The 16,885-nt window shown below is 35.6% G+C and overlaps 3 protein-coding genes across 6 annotated transcripts in view; 2 read left to right on the plus strand and 1 right to left on the minus strand.

Annotated features, from left to right (window-relative positions):
• The first annotated feature begins 309 nt into the window (after positions 1-309).
• On the plus strand, positions 310-5,975 carry ociad2 (OCIA domain containing 2). Its single transcript, XM_051875714.1, has 7 exons — positions 310-515; positions 1,097-1,190; positions 2,037-2,090; positions 2,593-2,640; positions 2,758-2,902; positions 3,004-3,086; positions 3,296-5,975. The coding sequence occupies exons 1-6, from the start codon at positions 426-428 to the stop codon at positions 3,083-3,085; spliced, it is 513 nt and encodes a 170-aa protein (XP_051731674.1). The 5' UTR covers positions 310-425; the 3' UTR covers position 3,086; positions 3,296-5,975.
• Positions 5,663-11,377, minus strand: ociad1 (OCIA domain containing 1). Its single transcript, XM_051875712.1, has 8 exons — positions 11,142-11,377; positions 10,879-10,963; positions 10,657-10,710; positions 8,026-8,073; positions 7,774-7,906; positions 7,288-7,517; positions 6,962-7,114; positions 5,663-6,376 (listed from the first exon to the last, which is right to left on the minus strand). The coding sequence occupies exons 1-8, from the start codon at positions 11,199-11,201 to the stop codon at positions 6,339-6,341; spliced, it is 801 nt and encodes a 266-aa protein (XP_051731672.1). The 5' UTR covers positions 11,202-11,377; the 3' UTR covers positions 5,663-6,338.
• An 892-nt stretch (positions 11,378-12,269) lies between these two features.
• fryl (furry homolog, like) overlaps positions 12,270-16,885 on the plus strand; it is a 105,400-nt gene continuing 100,784 nt past the window's right edge. For all 4 annotated transcript variants that reach the window (XM_051875707.1, XM_051875709.1, XM_051875708.1 and 1 more), the window contains exon 1: positions 12,270-12,549. The gene's annotated coding sequence lies outside the window, so the exon portion shown is untranslated. The remainder of the gene's footprint in view (positions 12,550-16,885) is intronic.

Below are 16,885 nucleotides of genomic sequence, written 5' to 3' on the forward strand. Positions count from 1 at the left end.
ATTTGACATTTGTAAAACACCAGCACTTTTAAGCATGATGTAATGTGTCTTCTTTGATGTGACTGCTACAAAAAACAGAATTAAGTGAAGGGTTCAGATCATTAGGTTCATATATCTTTATTCATATTTCAAAGGTACACAGTTCCAACTAAAAACAGTAAATTCAGAGATTGTTGTACAAATTCAAATAGCACAGTGTTCATGCATGTCATTTACAAAGCAAGCATGACGTTGCATTTGGGTTGAAATCACAGTGTTCAAAGCAGACCTCTGTACTGCATCACAGCACTGCCCCCAAAGGGAGGTGCATGTACAAAGTTAAGGAACAGGGAGGAGGAGCTCAATGAGGTCAAAAGAAAAACAGCAAAAAGAGTGAATAAAGACATAGTATAGCAACAGAAGCAGAACAGACAAGAGAGCAAGACATGGCTGAAAAAGACATGACCACAGAAGGACATCAGAGGACAGAAGGAGAAGGACCGGTAGACACAAAACCCGGCCAGTCTGGGTGGAAGGTAAGAGAGTGTTGAGAGGTTTGTTTATCTTTCTGAACGACTGTAGATAAATATTCATGTATTGTCTTTTAACATTGAATAAAAAATATTTAGCATTAATGTGGGTCTTCATGGAGTGTTCAGTGTTTAATAGCTCATAAAGTAGCTTGTAAAATTTGTGCATAGCATTTGAATGTTGGTTCAGATCAATGTTCATGCGGTTGATAGCATGTAGACTGATAGTATCCAGATGTTCACCACACTTTGTGATACCAGGCCTGCATCTGCTGTATGGTCACTATGTTTACACAGAGAAATGTTTTAGAAATGTGCTCAAAAGTACAGAATATCCTTTGAAAGCAGCCACCTGGTTAACCACGCCTGATAAATGACTTCCTGAAAAAAATCCACTTAATATATTTAAAATTTAAGTTTTTTTTTTAAATCAATTTGTGTTGAGATTGCATGAATAATATTTTGTTAACAATAACTGGGCAGTGGATCTGTAATTCCTAGCATGTATTTTAGAATGCAGAAGTATTTAGTATGCAAAATTATTTTGAAAGTAGAGGAATATTCAGGACTACTTTTTTCTGTTACAGCAATTCCAATGTCCCATAGCAGATCCACACTTTCCCAGGAAAGATATAAAGCAGATATGGAAGGAATGTCAGTACGAGAGCTTCTGGTATCGAGGTAAATAAATATGTATTCATTTGCTATCCCTTAAGGTGATAGTTCACCCAAAAATGACAATGCCATCATCATTAACTCACACTGATATTGCTTCAAACTTGTATGACTTTATTTTTTATTTTTTCTGTAAAACACAAAAGACAGTTTTGGTTGACTTTGTATGGGAAACCAAAAACAAGAAAATATTGTCTTTTGTGTTGCACAGAAGAAAGAACGGTTGAGTAAATGATAACAGAATTTCAATTTTGGGTGAACTAATTTTTTTTTATGGAAGTAGACCTGATATGATGTTTTTATTCAGTTCAGTTAGACCATTTGTATTATAGAATTATACTTTTAAAATGTGTATTTAGGTCAAAACATTGGAGAGGTTCCCCTCTGAATTGTCTTCACAGGTTGTTTGCTTTGGTAAAAAGAGACTTGACAGGTGTGCACATGTATTTCCAAGAATGTTTGTCCAAAAAAGGTCTAATGGAGTAAAACAGTGGCGCCTTTATTATCCAGTGCTTATGTTTTAACATGGCTGGAATTTGGTTTAACGATAGCAATGTTTGTGTTGGGGGAAACATAAGCCTCAAGTTTAGTCTGCCAGTTGTTTGCCACTGACAGTGATCTGTGACCCAGTTGTCCAATATAACCAAATATTCATTAGAAGGTAAAAATTTAAGATATAAGATTTTGATCATTATCCTTTTCCATCGTCAGTGCACTTCTACAAGCACCATTTTATATTGTAGTAAGAGCGGGAATCATTTCCAAAAATTGGTTTAGATTTAGTATTTAGATGTTGAATTTGGAATCGTAATGTGTAGCTTTTTAACTTCCGACCTGTTAATGTCTCCACAGCTCTTCCACTCTCTACCGGGAGCATGGCTGTGACTGGTGGCCTCATATACAGCGGTAAGATTCGGTCTACATGAGAAAAAGCATTCATTACACAAAGTGTTGAGTTTAAGCCATGTATAGAGTTCAGGGTTAAGATTGCGCAGTTTTATTTCATATGCTGAAAGGGTTAAGACTGTAATACTGACGCGTGTAGGCTAACAACCAGTGTTATATAACGAAAACTAAACCATAAAAAATAAAATAAACGTTAACTGAAATGAATTAAAGTATATACAAAACTACACTTTTTTCGTATAGTGGCCAAAGTAACTATTTTTATTATTATTTATTTATTTATTTTTAAAAGTTTGAACTTTTATTTTTAGCGCATTCGCGAGGCGAAAAGACGCGAGCATAACATTTCCGTCTAGCGCATGCTTACACAGAAAAACAATGGAAAAGCAGCGCAGTGGAATTGAAAAGTGCATTCTGTATGAACAGCCCCTATAAAGTCTTTAAATAACTGATTTTTTTTTAATTTTTTTATTTTGATGAATTGAAAACTGTTTTTTTATAGGTGTCTGGAAACAGTCCAAGCGATTTGGGTATTTCCCTAAACTGCTTTGTAAGTGCCTATTTAATAATAATGTAATTTACCACCTCACATGAATGCTTTGTATCATCATTGATATATACAGTGACAATATATAGTTGGAATACAAACCCAGCAATTCCTTTGCAGTGGCGGGTATTGTGGGTTATGCAGTAGGCAAAGCTTCCTATGTTGGGACCTGCAGAGAGAAGTTCAATAATAAACTGGGACCAGAGTTCAAAAAAAACTTTGGTCCTTCTGGATTTGGACCTCGTGGCTTTAGGCATGAACATAAGTAAGTATCATGTGTGGATTATTCATGTCATGAACTTTTTGCATGCAGGGAACTGAAATCAATTTAGTTTGTAATGTCTGTTCATGTTTTCCTTTATACAGACACTGCATCCATGTGTGTGAAAAGTGCAAGCAACAAGAAGCACAAGCTGCAACCGCGCCTGATGCACCCACTCAGAGCTAAGGTCAAAAAAGAAAAAACCAGAACACGCCCAAACACACCCCTTACCTAAACACAAAAGATCCACCTGCACTCTAAACCACACCTACCAGCCGCTAATCATTTACATTCTAAACCACGCCCACAAGACGCTCCTTATATGTGGCGTTGTTCATAAGGACAAAATATGTGTAATCAAGGCTAAAGGAAAATCTATTCGTTTTTCTGTTGCAGGCTCAGCAGGACACAGCTCATCACTATGTATTTTTTATAATAAAAAAAAATTAGTAAAAAATGTTTTCTCCTTTTAAAAAAAGACGCAACAGAAAGCAGCTGAAATCATCCTGAATGGACCTTAAAACTAACTAACCAGCAGGGGGCGCCAAGACACTGCAGCTATGCACTGCTGTGGACAAATTAGACAACCTTTGTGCAGCACGGTTTATTTATTGAAATGAGCCATAGGTATGTCAAATGGCAGCGGTGTTTTAGCACTAATAGTTGTGTTTGTGCATGAAGTGGATTTGAGGAAACAATGTAGTGGCGTGCAGTGGTGTTCTGAAATGGGGAGGCACAATTTTTATTTATTTATGAATTCTATTTTGTAATTTTACATTAACAATGTATTTGATGCAAAAACTTGAGAAAATGAGATCCAGGCAGTCCAGCAATGATTATGTCAGAGATCAAATTTAAATAAGGAATAACAACTTTATTAATTGAAAATTATATAGACAAACAAATTCATTAAGTAATTAATAGTTAATAATAAAATCTAGAGTATTGTAGAATCCAGAGTATTGTATCTGATAGATGAAGATCAGAATATAAAGAAAGAAGGAACAAAATTAAGACATTTGCAGAATGAAATGAGAGATAGAAGAGAAGAAGCAGAAGAGCAAAGGAAAGCAAAGGAAAAAGCTAAACTATCTACGACTCAGTCCATTTTATACCATAAGCATAGGGAAATTTACATCCCACTCAAACTTATGTTTTGTTCTAATAAGAAAAGGTCAAATGGATTTACCCATTATGTCATAGACTGGTCAAGTGTCAAAAATAGATATAGGGGTTGTTTTGACCCCCTTAAGGGAATTTTGCAGATCTTACATTATCACATGTCAGCAGAAATAGAAATGGACATATTTTGATACAAAAGTACATTGAGTTCAAATGAGCAACTAATTCCGAAAACATCGCTTCTGCAGTACATGGCAGACGTCCAATATCTAGCCACAAACGTGTCAACATGACCTGTCACATTGGAACTCTTGAAGAACAATTAAATATAACAAGCATACATACTCTTAAATATAAAATAAGAATAACCATAAGGGGTACAATAAAGAGTAAATACTTGAAAATATGATAAGGATTAATATATGGAGTAGGAGTACATGAATATATGAAATCAAAAGTAATATTGATAAATTATAAGCCATAAATGATTAACATAAAATATGAATAAAATGCATGAATATGAATATTGACCATTTTGGATCCACCAGTATTGTAATAAATGTCCTATTTATCAAAACTAAGTCAATCTCATCAAGTTAGTGTTTTAAGCATTTCTACATTCATTCCAAAATAATAACTAAAGGTAATAATAATTTAAACAATATATTTTATTTGTGTATTGATGTTTTTCTTTTTAATTGTCAACTTAGGCTATTTTGGATCACCAGTCATGCTCCGTAAACGCCGTCTGTCACAGACACGAATTGTATTTTTAATTTCACCAAGCTGATTGCACTAAAAACCCCCGCAGTCATCATGCTTTCAGTCTATTTCAAGTTTGATTTTGACGTGACATAAAGCAGTGATATCTAACTGGGTGATCTGTTTACTTACTTTTCAATTAGTCTTCCCATTGACACCATCATTTGTTCATTCAAACTGACGCGCGGAACGTGCACGTAAACAAGAGGCGGGATTTATCGCACAAACCAATCATATCTAATCATAACCAATTACATCCAATCATAGCGCGATGGAGACATTGCCTCCTCTCACGTGACTTTCCCCCATTCATTCTCAATTACCCCCCACAAAACACACCGCACGCCGGGGGTCTGATGGTTTTCTATGAATGGAAAGGGAGGCATGACTCCTGCTGTAACTTTACCTGCGGGTGTCGCTGTTGGGCAGTGTTCCTCAAGAAATATGAGTGACTTGCGCTCTTTTTAATGTCATAATTTGTAATATTTGTGCTGTTTTATATGTAATATGGATTATTTTCTCATCCTATTTTTTTGAGGAGGCACTGCCTCCCTTGCCTCCTCGGAGAAAACGCCCCTGGTTGTTATATATTATGTTCTCAAGTAGTGTCAAATCTGGTACTAAAGAATCCACCTCATAATAAGTATAATGCTCTTTTTAAGATCTTATACTGTTATGTACCAATATTTGCTCAACTTTTCTGAGCTTTTGTTTATAATGTAGAGAGGGAGTGGAGGTTTCTGATCAATTTTATGACATACCTTTTATGAGTTGGATCATAATATTGTACTGCAGAAAGAAGTCATCTTGATCTCTCTCTTTAAAAAAAAATTATATATATATATTTACCTTCACAAACAAGGATCAAAGTACAGTGAATGAATTACAGATGTCACAGGCTTTATTTGAAATTTAATTGCCAATCTTAATTAAAAAAAAAAAAAAAAAAAAGTTAAAAAAGACTTTAAACCTCAGAACACACATATCTTTCTCTCTTATCTCCAGCTCAGAGGACATGACTGTAATAACTGTAACATCAGTGAATGATGTCATTATTATCATGGGTCCAAGTCTAAACATCTCTACTGTCATAACCTACAACATTGACATAACAGTCACTTGTGCACAGACTGGATAATCAACCTCAATGCTTTTATTACATGGTTTATATTAAAGAATATTATATCTAAAATACTTGTATTTATTTATTAACAAATCTCAAGTGTATTTGGACAGAACTTCCTAATCAATAGAACACTGATGCTTTGTTAAAATAATTTAGCTTAAATCCACTTTAAGCTAGAAGCCAAGAAGATCAACATTTGTTTCCAAACCACATATGCCATCAAAAGCAATTAGAGTAAATGTTTTTTAATCTAACAAGTTTGCATTCATTTGCCAAACTAAGTTTTGCTCCTTAAAATACATTCATCTTCAGTTCAGCATTTGATTGCAGCTTTTGGTCTGATCTGGCAGAATGAGGCATATACAACTTCACTGAAGTCACTGCGTATAGATCTTGAGCTCTTCAGAAAGTTGATTCTCCAGGTCACTCTTACTCATCCCACGCATCTCCATACTTGTTCTTTTTAACTGGAGAGGTAAGAAAGAAACCGGTTTATGGTTTAAAAGATACAAGACATTGAGATTATAAAATAATGGTAACACTTTACAATAAGGTTCCATTAATTAACAGTAGTTACTAACATTAATACTGAGCAAATCATTTGTTACAGTATTTATTAATCTTTGTTAAAGGTAGTTAATAAAAATACAACTCTTCATTGTCAATTCATGTTATCTCAGGTCTATTAAATAATACAAGATGAATTATGTATTGGTAAATGTCTATATTTAGATGTATTATTCAATGTTAGTTCATGTTAACTAATATAGTGAAACCTTACTGTAAAGTCTTACCAAATAATAATTAACAGCAATGTTCATATAGATGCCACATCATTATGCAATGCTTCAACAGCCATGTCAGTGGAAGTATCATCTAGTATATTTGTCATCAACTGGCGACCCAACACAGTACTGTTTCTGAATTATTTCATGGATGCTTTGACATTTATGTTAAATATTTAACAAGATAAGCTCAACTTTTTTGCCCTCACAAATCACTGTTTCTATAGACTTATTAAAATTTTAGGGAATTCAGTTACTGAAGCTCACCTTCCTTAGGTGCCGCCACCTCTCTTTGTGGTTTCATCAGTGTTTCAGCTTTCTGTGTGAGAGTGACCTCATAGTTCTCTCTGTTTTTGTTACGCAGTTCCTCATATAACACTGGCCTCTTCTTGGGCACATCCTCTTCTGGATAAAGTGGTGCTTTGGGATAAAATGCAAACTACTGGTTAAACATCTACCAATCAGATGACAAATCCTTATTCAATGATGAATGTTCTTTTTCTTCACCGATTGTACTCAAATTTATATTTGTTTATCGATGTTTGTATGATTATACATGTTGTTCTGGTCTTCATGTGCAAGGGTGGTAGTACCTTGAGGAGAAATATCATCCCTGATGTTAACGGGACCAGAATCGCTGAATCCAGAACTAAAAGGAGTGGGGTCATATGACTGGGAGGGGCTGCTGTAGGTATAATCACTTGTGTAACTGCTGTAGCTCTCAGGCATAGAACTGACGTCCATTGCAGGTTGAGAAACAGACTCAGAACCAGACTGTTGAGATTCTGATGGGTTTTGATCTGCGAATTCTGACTGGTTTATCCTTAAAAAAAAAAAACAACAACAAAAAAAAACACAAACTTTTATTTTATTATGTGTAAAAATGACTTGTCTTAAAGTGAATTACTTAAATATTAATTTATATTTGTTTGAAAGGATATTTTAGATAAAAATATCTATTTTCAGAAACAGCTAAAATAAAAACCAGGTTATATTATATAAAACTAAAACAAAATATAGAAACTAATATATGTTAAGAAAAAAAAGTGTGAAATTTTGTGCATGTAACATGTTCTTACACAGAAGGCATGTGATGCAGACGTCCCTGTCGTAGTGCCTCTCCCAGTGGGGAGTTCTCCAGTTTCCTAAACTTTTCTTGACAGACCTTCATGTAAGACATTTTCCCACCAATGTATCCAAATATGCCAGCAACTGCATAAAAATCACATACATTAAGAAAATGTTGCCTTTTAATAGCCCTCCATCTCCATAAAATCTTGGTTTTGGTCGTCTTACTAAAATTTGTGCCGTCTGTTGTTCTTGATACTCACTGGCAACTTTGGGAAGAGAGCCAAATCGGGGTGATGGACTAAGTATTCCTGGGGATAAACAATATAAGATTTTTGTATTTTTATATTATATATATATATATATATATATATTTTACACATACTTTTTTACAGTGTAAAGTGATTGCTCACCCAAAAATGAAAATTCTGTCCATTTATTCTCCCTCATGTCATTCCTAACCTATGCTTCCATTTACCATTTTTGATGTGCTCCATGTATGTACGTTGAGCAATGTTTATATGTGAATAAAAACAAATTAAATCTGTTCATCATATAAAGAGATTGTGTCTCTTTAGAAGACTTGGATTAGACCACTCGATTCATATTTGGGGTGGACAATCTGATGATTTTATATCATGATCTACCTTTCAAGTGAATCATAGAGATTGTGATCTTTTATGTCCTCATATTAATGTTAAAGTCCCCCTGCGGTGAAAATCAAGTTTTTAATGTTTATATGTTTATGTGGTGTTTTTAATATGCTTTAAGTCCCAAACAGTCTCAAAAACGCGGTTTGAAATCGCTGGTGTTTCTGACATCACAAACTACCTTGTAACCAATCACATCAACGTGCTAGCGGGCTTTAGCAAACTATGACCACTCTGAAGCAGGAGAGTCTCAAGAGAAGGTTATCCCGGTATATTTTCCTGTTAATATGAAAAATCGGGTAGATTTAGCAATATAGCGGGTGTATGGTGTATACTATGATGTTATGATGAACTATATGCCTTTCTCCACTGACATTCTGAGGTGTTCAAAGAGTTTCTAAGGATACTGATTTTTAGAAGACAGCTGTCTGACGAACGGCGAACAGGAACATTAGAAACACATTATTAGCTGTTTGATAATGTAGTCAAGCAAAAGGCTAATCATATTAATTACCATTATGTGTCTGATGTTGTAAAAAACGATACCATTGTGCAGCGTTTACCTCAGGAAGTTGACCGTGTGGATCTCATCTGAGCTTGTGCGAGTGAGTGGAGGCGGGGCTATTTAGCATATTCATAGATCCACATATACTAAATGAGGCAAGGGTGTAGAGTTACATTCAAGCTATTTTAAAGCATGAAGAATTTTTTTTTCACAGGAAAAAACATTTAAATATGGAATTTTGGTGAACAAAGATAAGTTTTAAGGGATACAATTATTGACAACAGGGGGACTTTAAAATACAGCAGTGACTGCCTACTAGATTGCTGTGAGCCAAATTTTATCATGTGTCTTTCATGCATCGTGACACATTTGAAAAACAATTCAACAGCAGTAGGGCTATGCGATGAATCAAAATTTTAGTTTTGATTTTGACTATGATCATTGTGCCATATGCTGTTCCTTTCCTTTAAAACGTGTGCTTTCGCCCCTCCTTAAAAGCCTAAACTTAACGTCTAAATCAGTCAAATCATGTAACATGACTGTCATAAAATGCAGTCTACTGCGGGACATGCTTTATTTTAAAAAGAGTTATTAAAAGCGCATTGAACTGTGAAAGAGACTGATCCTCACATGCTTGCTGTGCACGCGCTGCGAGACGGAGCGGAACACAGACGAGCAAAGTATACATGGGGTTTCAGGCGCATGGCAAAAATGGTCAAATATACACAAAAATGTCAAAATGTCCGTCTTGGTGAGTATGTACATAAAGACAGTCAGTTATGTCTTAAAGGGACAGTTCACCCAAAAATGAAAATTCTGTCATCATTTACTCACCCTCAAGTAGTTCCAAACCTGTATACATTTATTTGTTCTGCTGAACACAAAGGAAGACATTTTGAAGAAAGTTTGTAACTAGGCCACTTTGGGGTACCACTGACTTCCATAGTAGGGAAAAAAAAAATACTATGGATGTCAATGGTGCCCCAGAACTGTTCAATTTCCCACATTCTTCAAAATATCTTCTTTTGTGTTCAACAGAACAAAGAAATTTATACAGTTTTGAAACAACCTGAGGGTGAGTAAATGATGACGGAATTTTAATTTTTGGGTGAACTATCCCTTTAAGTGTATAACAGTTGGGAAAGAAATTGGATGTTTGTCATTATATTAGATCCATGCATTCAGTCTTAAAGCCTATTGCAAATACCTGCTGCTGTCTGTGTCATTAATGTTTAACAAAAGACAAAATCATTCACTGCTCTTGACTGAATAACTTAAGTAGTTTTAATAAGAATCAATGTATATTTGATTCAAACAGTGAAAACTATGCAGTGTTTTAAAGTTTAACTTAGGATTTAATTACTATTTTGAAAACTGTTTAATGCAATACTGTGTTTTAAGATCGGTGATATGTTATAAGATTATGATATAAAATTTTGGGAAGATCGCCCACCCCTAATTCATGTGGATTTCTTTATGGAATTTTCTTTATTTATATGGAGATCTTTATGAACATTTTGAAGCATCAAAGTTTTTGTGAAATTAACTTTCAATGTAGGGACAGAAGTTCATCAGGTTTCATTAAAAGATCTTAATTTGTGTTTTAAGTCATTTGGAACAACAAATATGAATGAGAATTTCCATTTTTGGTTGAACTCTCCCTTAAATTTCCATTACTTCTCCATAACTTTTATGGTTTTGCATGACAATGAAAAAAGAAATATTGGATTTGAACTTACCTCTTGATACCATTACCTGAGTGATTCCAATTGCAATGGCGGAAAATGGCAAGGCTGCAAATAATAGCAGACATGAGAGCAGACATGTTCACAAGTCTCTTTCTAAAGTATTTTCTCATCAGAGGCAAAGACAAAGCATCTTGAGACTATAACTTACAAAGTAAATAAAATGAAGTAACACTAAAATGTTTTGCAGAGTAACAGTCAAGGTATACTACTCACATCTGTACCAGAAGCTTTCTGAATTGCACTCTCTGAAGACACGCCTCTCTTCTTCATTGGGAATATACGCAGCCCCAAATGGACCCTGAAAAGACAAAACTATACGTGAGGAAACTCTCTAAAAGTTCCTTATCAACGGTCTATTGATCATGTAAACAGAAAACCGAACACACACTTTGCTTCTGAAGTACTTCTGCATAAGATACAGCAGTAGAGACAGAATATTTGGTTTATAAACACTGTCAGGTGAATTTACTGCCTACCTTACTGGACGCATGTGGGACTTGAGCAGCCGGATTGAATCCAGACGATGCTTGCGACATGACTGATTCAAAAGGCACAGTGCGATTACTAAAACAATATTGTTGGTGCAGTATCCATAGGATTACGCGGATTACTAGTAAACAAGACCAACGACACACTTTATAACATGACCTCCAGTCGACTCTTATCAGCAACAACGCTAACCCGGAAGTGCAGGAGTTAAGCCGGAAGCACCAAACAAAAATCTCACAACAACTTAAAATATTTGGAAAGATGTTGTTTATAACATTTTTCATTTATTCTTTGTTTTTGTTTTTTTCTATATAAGAACAATATCATAACCTAAGTATTTATTTTCCTGTGCGTGACAATTTAACAGTATATGTTAACTGTTTTCATAAGATTTAAATTGAGATTTTGATGACGTTTAATTTGTAATGTACATCTACATGTAATATCAAAGTGAATATTAACAAAATAAAACGTCAGTTCATGTTTATTATTATTATTATGAATAAAAGAGACAGAAAAACAGAAAAAGAAAGTCTCAAATTTAAAGCGTTCAGACATGTATGTACATGTAAACGTGTAAAAGTAACTGATTTACAACACTTACTTCTTAGCTTATCTAATACCCTGAACAAATACTAATATTGTAGTCAGAACAGAGAAAGAAAAGAGATTAGATTGGAATTGAACAGATACAGATGTTTGCGAAATGATTTAGACAACTTCAGAGAAATCATAAAATTACCGTTAATATAATTTTTAATCGCTTTTAGTGTTATGTCAATAGCCATCTAATTGTATCATCAATCGACTGACCTCACAACGAAAAACCGAACCTCATAAACAACGAACAGCAAAGGGGTCTGATCTAAAATTATTGATTTTTCTAGTCTATGTACTTAATTACGCAGTGTACGAATTTTGACATTTTGTATTTTGACAAATCGAGGGAATTATCACAGAATCTTGTGCTATAGCCAATCCAGTAGCAGTATGTATTGATTGATGGCTCAATCAGCAAATAGAATGGTATATTTGTTAAGCGTGTGAATACAGTGCATTCATCACTTCTAGTGCGGGGCGGGGTTTAGCCCCGCAATCTTGACACCGCAGCTCCCCTATCAGAAGAGCGGATTGTCAAAGCCGTTAGCTAGCGCTGCTCCAATCTGATGGACAGGGAGGTGGGCACGTTGTCATTCGTCGAGTTTTTAGGTGTTTTGCGAAAAAAGATCGAGAGGATTAGCTATAAGATCGAACATTTGAGGTCAGCGGATGTAAAATGTTGTTTTTGTAAAGCTCGAGTTGGTCTCGTCATCTTTTGGAGAGAAGAGTCATCGGGGTTTCAGCGCTAGCGCGAGCAGGCTAACTGACGAGGAAAAGCGCAGCTGCTCTAAAAAGGTAAGAAGGGCCGAATTCTGTTTGACTAACCTTAAATAACCGACGTCTAATTTAAGACCGAGAGAGCCAACTCTCACTTTTAACTCTCATCGGTTGTCTTAACAGATACACTTTCCTTCACGGGATATTATCAGTTGGTAGTCAAGTTATGTTATGTTGACCTGTATTTGAAGCGAAGATGAGTGGAGTCAGTGGCTGTGTCACAAAACCCAGTGAGCTGCCTACCTAGACAGCGTTTTTAGACATCATTGGTGACTTACATAAGTTAACCAGACCATATGAAGCATAAGTCTTAATGCACAGGCCACTTGGTGACTTTTTGGAGTTTTGTGAGACAACGCTGCGTTTAACCAATCAGAAAAACGTGAGAAATTGTCTTTTGGGAGACGTGTAAAAGCTTGACTGAAGGGAGACAGTTTCAAAATTGTAGTTTGGTGGAAACATCAGTCATCATATAAAGATCTGCGGTATTAGTTACAGGATGTTACTAAGCTGGGTTTAAAACCCACCAAGTCGTGTTCATTGACAACTCTCGACTTGTTTGAAACCACTGGATTAACATAAACGATCTTTTAACTTTCTTTCTCTTTCATTTCCTTTAGTAGAAAAAAGTACGAAATCGTAGTAAAAACCCCAAAGCTGTTAGTGATGGAGTTATTCATCTGCAGACATGGCTTTGTTCAATACAGACTACCTCTTTTCCCTTTATCTTGTCCATCTAATAAAATCTGTCACTTGAAAGGCTCACTGATGTTTATTGCGTGCCTTATGCAAACATGTGCATGAGTCATAAATGATGTTAACAACTCTAGTGTTCCAGCCAGCCTCTCAGCATTTGGTGAGAGAGCAGCATGTTCAGCAGTGAGCAGAGAAGAGTTCACACTCCTGATGATCACAGCTTTGAGAGGAGTGTGAACTCTTCCTGCTTACTGCTGAACATGCTGCTCTGAGTGTCATGACAGTAGTGTGTCTCTTGTAAACACTAGAGAGGATGTTGCACTGTTAAATACTTTTTTCAGTTAATGTTTCTAAATCTTGATGCATAGATATAGAAATATATTTTAATCTGAAATCTCTGCATGCTCCAAGTGAAATCTGGCATCAGAACTCTTTTAAATAGTTATCACCATAAAATTTTATAGTCGATACCAGTAGCAGTGAAATTTCATTATTTTTGATGCCAAAAATGAATAGAATTGAAAAAGTTTTAGTATAAATATTAATACATTTAATGTAAACAATGCTTTTTTAAATTTCAAATTAAGTAATTACAATTAATTTAATATAATAATTCTTTACCATTTAGAAGTGGGGTCAGTAAGAATTTTTAAAAAGACTATTATACTTTTATACAGCAAGAATGCATTAAATTGATTAAAAGTGGCAGTAAAGACATTTACATTGTTTAAAAAAAAAAAAAAAATCAGCTTTGCCATTACATGAATTAATTGAATTTTAAAATGGGTAAAAATAGAAAACAGGAACATAAACTTTGGGAAAACAATATTTTTGGCACTCAGACATGTATGTTGCAATAGTTTTGATAAAATAAAAAACGAGAAACATTTCTAGTTTCAACATTACTTGTTCTTTAGCTGTTCCTTTTTGAAAGAAAAAATATCAGCTGTATAAATGTGACCTACATTTGGTTTTTGACCACTGAAAATGTTTACTATTTAACAATTTACTCTAAGAGCCATATTGAGATCTCAATATCTCTGCAATTGAACCACATAGGCCCTTAAATAAACTGAAAATATATGGATAGCAAAAGAAAAGTTTGTTGAAAACCAAAATATAAAAGGACATTAAGACATCTTTAATACTTCTTGAGTTAAGCCCGGAGCACACCAAGCCGACGGTCGGCCGTCGGGCAGTTTTTGACTAAGTTTTCTCAGTGTTTCTCAGTCCTTGTTGGCTTTTTTTCGGCCGATTCGACATGTTGAATCGGCGTCGGAGCTCGTCGGTCAGTCGGGCTATCTGATCATTCTGATTGGCTGTTCAGCTACTGCCACCTGCTGGTACGGAAAGGCATTTCTTCTTACGCAGGTGCAGAACGGACGTGCTACTTGGCCGTCGGGTGTTGAGCGTCGGTTTGGTGTGTCAGGGCAACTTTGGACCCAGACGCTGCCGACGTGAGCCAACCCCGCAGTCTGCTTTCGTGGCCACTAGTTCGTCGGCGTAGGCTTGGTGAGTTCCGGCCTTTACAGACATGCAAACTTTGGGCAAAAATCACAAGAAGTTCTTTTTCCCATTTTTGAACTGTCACCGTTGGCATATAATGCAACAAAGATTGTAATCAACGGATTGTACTAATAGACCTACCAATCTCGGTGTACAAATAAAATGCTGCCATCTTTCTAAAGTCATTTTTACCCTCCTGTAATTTGCCTGAAAATTGTCATCTTTACCCCCCAGTTTCAGCCGGGAAGTTTTGGAAATTTGGTTGATTTGACACAGAATGACCCAATAATATTTTACAGTATTGTTTTTACTGTATTTTTGATCAAATAAATGTAGCCTAGGTAAGCATAAGAGGCAAAAAATTAAAGTCTTAATGACCTGAAACATCTGAACAGCAGCGTTTATAATTGAGTGCGTGTGTAATATATATTAAATAGCGTACATTTTGAAATAAAAAAAAAAATAAAATAAACGAGGCTTGCTATATATGAGGGTTGTTATAAACATCCATTTCATAACAAACATGTTTACTTAAGCACTTCCGTCAGTGAAACAACACACTACAGCCTGTAAAACATTGAAATAAATATAAGTTAATAATGGTAGCTTAAGTAATATAAGAAAGTTAAATATTAGTTTAAACAAACCTTCGTTTTATATTTCCCCATAAAGATGCATCATACCGCTCTGCGCTTTGAAAGGGATGTAGGACATGAGCAGGAAAGAGACCATCTCTTTTCTCATGTCTTTCATTTTTTTCTCCTGATGTTCCAAAGCAACTGACACTTGTAAAAGGTCTGAAGAGTGAATTTTATCTTCTGCAGGGTCAAAACATTTAGGCTGTTTGGTTTTGCGTTGAGAGAAAGCGAAACTAAAATCCACTAACTGTACTTTGCTATTTGCATTGATAACCTAGTAAATTACCTTGTTTAAGATGTGTTACCTCTTCACTGTAACTAATGCCCCTTGCTAATTAGTTTCAAATAAATGAAAGAGATATACAGTGCAAAATAGTCATAATCCCATGGGATCGTTTTGTTATTTAGGAGGGAGGGGAAAGGGATGAATTGGTTTGCGACTCCTCCACCCTAATTTTAATCTAAATGTGCCTGAGGTGGCAGTGTTTTTACACCCTCATGAACACCCTCTTCTTGTTTAATACATTATTAAGGGCATAATAACAACAACTGCAATTAGAAAACATAATATAGGCCAGTTTACATTACAGCCATGTTTTGCTTGTTTACATGGCATGTTCCTCACGTTTTTTTCTTGTGAGAACCTTGTTGCTTTACTTTTTTTGTCATGTAAGAATGAAACAAGAACAGTGATTCTTTTGATTTTCTAGTCATCTGTTGTTTGGTGCAGTATAAAGGGTCTTGTAGGAGTGGGGCCGGGCAGTCTAGTGTAGGTGGCAAATTAATGCATGTGGGCATTTTGGAACTCAGACCTTACAGAGCTGGATTTTAACCCAAATGAAAGGGGCATTTTAATGGCCCATCTTTTTTCCAAGAAGAAATGAAATAATCAAACATCTTTTTGCCCCTGGCCATTTGTGCCCTTCAGGAGTGTTACGTAACTGCATTTGCTAAGTGAACTTACACAGAGTCTTGTATTCGGCGGACCAGCGAACGCTGCGGATGACTGTCATGACCATATTTTCCATACGCCTACTGTGCTTAGAGCTCGCAGTTGTGACACCGCAGATCTGCTGTCAGCTGTCTTGCTGAGATTGCCAAGAAAATTAACACGGCATTCTTCTAGATAAAAGACTCTGTTGTAAGTGCGGACAAATGATGTGACGGTTATTTGTAAAAATGTAAACTGTTAGGGACAAATCCCAGGAATTCATAGATGGATAAGCTGGCAAGATTGACAGCTGGGTTTTGCATTGCACATGCACTTTAACGTGATTATCTGCATGCATGTGCTCCGTTGAAGAAAAAAAAAAAAAAATCTGTAGAAATTGGTCATAAAGTTCTGATCTGATTTATCAGTTGGCCTGGAGCATCGGTCTACCTTATTGTTGAGCCCTGCTGTGATATGCTGAAGTTTGCAGTGGGTGCTGGTATGAAGTACTGCAGTAGGGGAAACTCTATCAGCATGCACAGGGAACAGAGTGCATTATTAATGCCCAGGCAGGCTGCCGGTT

The sequence above is a fragment of the Ctenopharyngodon idella genome, chromosome 20, assembly GCF_019924925.1.
Source record: "Ctenopharyngodon idella isolate HZGC_01 chromosome 20, HZGC01, whole genome shotgun sequence".
NCBI classification, from domain to species: domain Eukaryota; kingdom Metazoa; phylum Chordata; class Actinopteri; order Cypriniformes; family Xenocyprididae; genus Ctenopharyngodon; species Ctenopharyngodon idella.

What these genes read in the sequence shown, in the direction of transcription:
- ociad2 (XM_051875714.1), top strand. Translation starts at nt 426, where the DNA reads ATGGCTGAAAAAGACATGACCACAGAAGGACATCAGAGGACAGAAGGA. An exon ending in CCGGCCAGTCTGGGTGGAAG is followed by an intron (nt 516 to 1,096) that starts GTAAGAGAGTGT and finishes TTTCTGTTACAG; the next exon opens with CAATTCCAATGTCCCATAGC. An exon ending in TGGTGGCCTCATATACAGCG is followed by an intron (nt 2,091 to 2,592) that starts GTAAGATTCGGT and finishes GTTTTTTTATAG; the next exon opens with GTGTCTGGAAACAGTCCAAG.
- ociad1 (XM_051875712.1), bottom strand. Translation starts at nt 11,201, where the DNA reads ATGTCGCAAGCATCGTCTGGATTCAATCCGGCTGCTCAAGTCCCACAT. An exon ending in CTGCATCACATGCCTTCTGT is followed by an intron (nt 7,518 to 7,773) that starts GTAAGAACATGT and finishes TTTTTTTTTAAG; the next exon opens with GATAAACCAGTCAGAATTCG. An exon ending in GGTGGCGGCACCTAAGGAAG is followed by an intron (nt 6,377 to 6,961) that starts GTGAGCTTCAGT and finishes TTACCTCTCCAG; the next exon opens with TTAAAAAGAACAAGTATGGA.